This window comes from Sphaerodactylus townsendi, unplaced genomic scaffold (genome assembly GCF_021028975.2).
Source record: "Sphaerodactylus townsendi isolate TG3544 unplaced genomic scaffold, MPM_Stown_v2.3 scaffold_1677, whole genome shotgun sequence".
Lineage (NCBI taxonomy): Eukaryota > Metazoa > Chordata > Lepidosauria > Squamata > Sphaerodactylidae > Sphaerodactylus > Sphaerodactylus townsendi.
Genome location: NW_025950263.1, coordinates 3,488 through 10,080, shown reverse-complemented (window position 1 = coordinate 10,080; position 6,593 = coordinate 3,488). Strand labels below are relative to the sequence as shown.

At 44.0% G+C, this 6,593-nt stretch overlaps 1 protein-coding gene across 1 annotated transcript; it reads left to right on the top strand.

Moving 5' to 3' along the window:
• The first annotated feature begins 159 nt into the window (after positions 1-159).
• Positions 160-5,220, top strand: LOC125424987 (paxillin). Its single transcript, XM_048482437.1, has 2 exons — positions 160-350; positions 1,436-5,220. The coding sequence occupies exons 1-2, from the start codon at positions 252-254 to the stop codon at positions 1,700-1,702; spliced, it is 366 nt and encodes a 121-aa protein (XP_048338394.1). The 5' UTR covers positions 160-251; the 3' UTR covers positions 1,703-5,220.
• The last annotated feature ends 1,373 nt before the right edge of the window (positions 5,221-6,593 follow it).

Below are 6,593 nucleotides of genomic sequence, written 5' to 3'. Positions count from 1 at the left end.
AATAATAATAATAATAATAATAATAATAATAATAATAATAATAATAATAATAATAATAATGTTTATAAGCCTTTACGTAACTTGCTGTATATTCTGTATGCCAATTAAACATTCAAAAACAGTTTATACATTTGCACAGTAACCTGCAAAGGTCAAGCTGGAGCTGACTTGTTTTTGTTTTGCGTCTTCCTTCCGTGGCAGGCTTTCATGAGAAAGACGGTAAGGCCTATTGTCGCAAGGATTACTTTGACATGTTTGCCCCGAAGTGTGGAGGTTGTGCCCGGGCCATCCTGGAAAACTATATCTCTGCCTTGAATACCCTCTGGCACCCTGAGTGTTTCGTCTGCCGGGTAAGAGCACTTCAAATCTTTTTCTTCCTTTGAAACTGTTTATTCCCAAGGATGCTGCTGGTATAAGGTGGATTGGAAGGACAGCTGTACCCTCAAATTTACAGTTGTTTGTGAAGAAAAAATATGATTCACTACTTGAATACTCCAAAGTTTGCAGAAAGTTAACTTGTCTGAGTAAAGTTTCAGCTGGCTACTAGTAGCTTTCTTTTCTTTAAAACTGCTTCTTTTATTCTGCAGCATGAACAAACCAGTGATATTCAGAAGAGCATTTTTATTAAGGGATTATCACCATAGCAGACTGGAACAGGCCAAGCAAATGCCTCTTCAAGTGATACGGTTGAATAAATGCTTTTACCACCTTGAAAGTGATGAAGGGGTGCACTGGGCTCTCCTTGTGCAGTGAGGACTAGCTTCTGTGTGTGTATCGGTTTTGCCACCAGCAGAAACAGGTGCTGGGTGGAGAAATGAACAACTACCTCTTATATTGTTGAAGGCTTTCACAGCCGGAATCACTGGGGTGCTGTGTGGTTTCCGGGCTGTATGACCGTGTTCTAGCAGCATTTTCTCCTGACGTTTCGCCTGCATCTGAAAATGCTGCTAGAACACGGTCATACAGCCTGGAAACCACACAGCACCCCAACTACCTCTTGCTTGCTAGCAGTACTCATGAACCACTAATCCGATAGTCTGTGCTGTCTGACAGCATTGAGTTAAAACAAAAAAATGTGGGAAAGCAGAGATGGATATAGACCAGGTATCTCATTTCCCCTCTCTTCTGCCTGTCAAACAGGTGTTCAAAATGGACAGCAGTAATCATGTGCATCTTTTTTTTGGGGGGGGGGGTGTAACGAAAGAATGGCTCTGGGGAGACCCAGGTGCTGCTTGCGATTTCTCAGAAGATCTGTCATCCTATCTGGATGTTTAAGTGGTGGGGCTGTAAGGGCTACACTGCCAAAATCAGCAAGTTGGCATGGTGTAGTGCATAGGGTATCCTGGGAGACCCAGATGGAGCCTCTCTTTGCTACGAGTGTTGTCCTTTTCCCCTTTTCCCCCCTTTGCTGATTATGGCTTCTTTTCTCCAATAGGAATGTTTCACTCCCTTCGTTAATGGCAGCTTCTTCGAACATGACGGGCAGCCTTACTGTGAGGTGCATTACCACGAGCGCCGTGGTTCACTGTGCTCTGGGTGCCAGAAGCCCATCACAGGTCGCTGCATTACTGCAATGGCCAAGAAATTTCACCCGGAACACTTCGTCTGTGCCTTCTGCCTCAAGCAGCTCAACAAAGGAACCTTCAAGGAGCAGAACGACAAGCCCTACTGTCAGAATTGCTTCCTGAAACTCTTCTGTTAAAAGGCCGAAGTCAGCACCTGTTTTTGCTGTCTTTCCGGGAAGGACCCGCCTCTTTGGACATGGCCACAATTCAGCAACCTGTGGGCTGAAAGAGGAGAAGAGGAAAAGGATGTGTGCGCGTGGTGTACGTCTGTGTGTGGTGTGTGAATGCTGCCAGGGGTTGGGATGCCGACCTGCTGCTCTGGAAAGATGAGGAATCCAGAGAGAGAAGCACCATAGTCCATTTAGTTCAAAGCTGTATTTTTAGCAGGGGAATGCTGACGGCTGCTGCTCAAGTAGCAGATTGACAGCTGAGCCCCAAGCCAAGGGGGTTGGTTCATTTGGATGGGTCTTAACAGACAAACCTGGGCTGGTTGCACGGTGTTTTCTTGATAGTGAAGATTCAAACATCTGCACAAATGGGATTCAGGCTGGGGACAAGGGATTTGCATTCTTCTCTCCCAGGAATACATGGGAGAATCAGGAGAGCTGAGATCCCACTTTGCAGTGATGCAAAACGAGGGCTGTATTTGTAGGTGCTGATGTGTGTGAGATTCTCTGTAATGGTGTCAGTGGAGGAGACATAGGGTAGACCCTCTTTCTAGCCGTTGTCTGTGAATCTGAAGTGTTAAGAGGGACACCAGGTATTCTGCCATCATATGTATGCACAGGATGAAGTATTGATTCTTTGTGTACATCTGAGCCTGACCTGGTTGGGGAGGGCGGGATATAAATTTAAGCAATCAGTCAAACAAAATAAATCTTGTCTCTTGAAATGGAGACATCTCTCTTTTCTGGGATGCTAAATTCTCCATTGTTGGTATCACCCAATCCCAGACATTCTCCATGGTGGGCATAAAAGAATAATACAATTATTTGTAAAATGAAATCCAGACGAGCAGGTCATTCCAGCCCTCCTGTTGAATGAAGTTTTCATGCCAGGGTGCAACACATTTCCCCCAGAAGGCAAGAGAAATTTAAGCTTATATCAGCACTAGCTTTTCTCTGTCCTTAATAAACAAAGTCTCTCTGCTCTTGTTTAACATGGCCTTTTGAGGCAGACTTCTGAGCAATAATTATTTCATTGTATTGTTGAAGGCTTTCACGGACGGAATCACTGGGATGTTGTGTGGTTTCCGGGCAGTATGGCCGTGTTCTAGTAGCATTTTCTCCTGACATTTCGCCTGCATCTGTGGCTGGCATCTTCAGAGGATCTGAATTCTTTCATTTGTTGGCTTGCTACTTTAATGAATCCTTCAGTTCTCACTCTGCAATGGTTTGGGTGGGAGAGACTGATTTTTGCTAGCCACCCGAATACTGTGGGCTTAGGGGGGTGGGGTGGGTCTGGGTGAGGGAATATTGATTTCTACACTGAGTATTGTATTAGTAACAGGATGACTTTTTACAAATATCTTGTATGGAAATTTAGTTTTTTTAAAGAAATGATTTTCAACTGATGACTTTCATATCTGATTGTTCTGGGCGGGGCCCCAGGTGTGTTGGTTTCTGCATCTTATAGCTTCGATGCTTTTCTTAAACACAACTATCAACATAACTATTGTCTTTTTTAAAAAACTGGGGGGAGGGAAAGAAGAGTGTGCAAGCGGCATATGTGTATGTTTGTGTGAGAGACGGATTGAGTTCTTTTTTTTTTGCTTATTAAGTAGCTTTTGTATTGATCAGAGCTCAACTGGAAATGATTTTTAAAAAAAATAACCTGTAAACTGCTGTATTTGGAATTGCTCACCTTTCTCTCGAAGCTAGAGTGCTGGCATTTTTGGCGTGTCTGAATTTCCTGCAATAGGGAGAAAGAGCTCAAAGCTAACCTATCTGGGGTCAAGCTTCATCATCTCTGTCAGCAGCTAATGTTAGGCCCCAGATATCAACACCCCATATAATGCTACCGTGGTGGTGGCGGCCTGCCTTTTTTGGTCAAATGTGCCAAATCTCATGCCTAAAGTGTCAGAGACTGCAACACTAGAGTGCATTGAAGTATGTCTTCGTGCACGCACGCACATTGGTGCCTTAGTGTACTTTTGTTGCCACTGAGCATGCAAAAAAGCAAGAAGCAAGGGAGACAGGGACAGAAGTACTGACCTGGATTTATGCTACAGTCCATCCCTGGAGGTCCTTCTAGTCTAGTCCAGGGATGGCACAAGTACCTTTGTCCTGTGCTACCAACTTCTTCTGCCAGCTGGTCACTCCTGCGTTAGTCTCTGTGGGCTTCCTGTCTCAGAGGGCAATTATCTAAACCAAATGTTGGGGCGCAGTTAAGCAAGCTTCAGTTTTGCAAACTGAGAACCAAATTGAAGAGGATGAACTGCTATCTATAACAAAGTAATTTTGTACGTGGCTGCATTTTAGCCAGCTTATGTAAGTTGTCCGTACCCAGTTGTGTCTCCACATGGAATGGGGAATGAAGCAACACAACGGCTTGCAAAAATACTGCCAGACATTGGGCAGTTTTGAGAGCAATCCATTAGGTTAGTGGGATGAAGTGTGGAACAAAGAGTGAAGACAGACATATCTGGGTGGATCCAGACCTCCTCCAAGTACCATTCCTCTAGCCTTAGAAGGCTCCCTCCACTTTAAGTGCCTTGTCTCCAATAGAAGAGCCACTTAAATTAGAGGAGGGCGTCAGGCTTGAACAAAAAGGAAAGGTGAGGGCAATGTTGTTTTAATTAAAAAAACCCTATGCTCAGTGAAGCGGTAGGGTAGGATCCATCCCATCTTCTTCCAAGAGCTAACCAGGCTTCAGGGTAAGCTCTGCTTTTCCCCTCACCTCACTTCTACCATCAAACTTATCTGGTTCAGATGCCAGCACATTTTTTTTCTTCCTTCCCCTCAAACCTCTGGCAAGATTTCAGCCTTTTCTTTCCCAAATACCTGGCTTATTGGTCCAGAGTATCTGGCACTATTATTATTTTTTTTAAATACAGAATTTGGAGCATTGCTCTGATGAATTGCGGAGGGGGCAGGGCACGGCCTTGTGATTGTCACAAAGCCCAGCCAATCAACACTGTGTACAACAAATATTCCCTGGAAACTGGAAGAACTAATTTCTCCTTTTCGAAGTTTGCTTTGCAAGTTTTTATGCCTGTTTGAAAAAGGGGCAAATGCAGCCGCACTGAAGATATGAATTCTGTCTTCACCCTGGGGAGTAAATGTTTGCAGACAATTGGATTGTTTGGGCTGTAGAGGTTTGTGTGAATTTGTACCTTTTGGAAACTTGGGACATTTTATCTCTAGTACTGGAACCTCATGGAAGTGGCAATTGACTGTCAGACAAAGATGTGCCATTGTTTTATCTGGAGAAAAATATTTTCTGCCCTCCATAAACTTTTGCCTCTTTAGGCCTTTATTTAACTCTTGTAAGATAACAGAATGAAGCAAGTCTCAAAGCTACAACAGTTTTTGGGTGGGGGAGATTCTCCTGTGGGTTGATATTTTCTCTCTCCCCTACCCTTCTACTTTATAAACTTCTGCCTTTCCCCCCCTTTTTAAATTCCTGTGATTATGCTAATAAAATTTTGCCATAATTTTCAGTGTCCTTGTCTGTGTCTTACCAAGAATAGGTATATGTAGATTTTTGGTTACCCTCTGAGGATAATGGGTTGCATTTAAGTCATCCACTGGAAACCGAATCACAGCACAGTGTGTACGCACATTGACCAGCAAAAAGCTAAAGATTTTTGGAACTGAGAACCGGAGCTTGCAACATTTAACATCAAACAAAACCCGCTTTGTATGTTCAGGGAGAGAGAATTGTGCTAATTGAATATATGATCACAGTTCAGAGTTTAGCCTTACTGGCCTGTGAAGGTCTCACTGTATGCTAGAGGTAAAGGTTCATATTCATGGTTGGAACCAGGCATTAGCAAAGCTGGGTATCCTCCCCCCCCCCCCCACTCCCCCTGCTGACGCTGATCTGGTATCTCTTTTTCTGTTAGGAGATATGCCTTGCAGCTATAGTAGAAAAATCAAAACACAAGATCTTAGCCCTGTCCTATTTTTTCAAGATGGTTGCAGAGGTCCCTGCAACAATTGCTTCTAAAGCCTGTCCTGGAGGAAGCAGAGCATTGACTCTTTTACACTTAGAGGACCAGCGTTGCTAAGGCTAAAAAAAAGAATGTGAGGAAATAGCTTTTTTGTTCCTTCCTGCACAGCTGCAGGTTGGGGGAGATCGGAGCTGCATTTGTGATGGCCCAATGAAGTTACAACTGTTTGAAGAGAAAGGGTTTGCAGCCAACCCTGTTAGTTTTACAAATAATACATGTCAAACAATATCACTGTCTCTTGCTTACACTGTTTATGAGAGGAGCAGGAGAACTATTAATGGGGAAGGACAGCGACAGAGGGCACCTTTCCTTTTGTAGGCTGCCTCAGTGCTCAGATGAACTCTGTTCTTCCCTTTTGGTTCTCCTTAAGGTGCTCTGCCCATCAATACTTCTGCCATTACCACAAAGAACAGGAGGTCATCTTCAGAGAGAGGACTCTTCATTCTCTCTTGCCCAAAGTTTCATTTTATGCAAGTTGCTCACTTTTTATTACACTTTATTGATAGCCTTTATTGATTGCCGTTCTAAGACTCAGTATTTTCCTTGCCAATATACTTGCAAATAAGGAATTACCAGTGTGTTGTCAAAGGCTTTCACGGTCGGAATCACTGGGGTGCTGTGTGGTTTCCGGGCTGTATGGCCGTGTTCTAGCAGCATTCTCTCCTGATGGTTCGCCTGCATATGTGGCTGGCATCTATCAGATCCTCTGAAGATGCCAACCACAGATGCAGGCGAAACGTCAGGAGAGAATGCTGCTAGAACACGGCCATACAGCCCGGAAACCACACAGCACCCCAAGGAATTACCAGTTTTGTTCCACAAAGTCATTTTGGCCATGTCAATTCAAACACCCT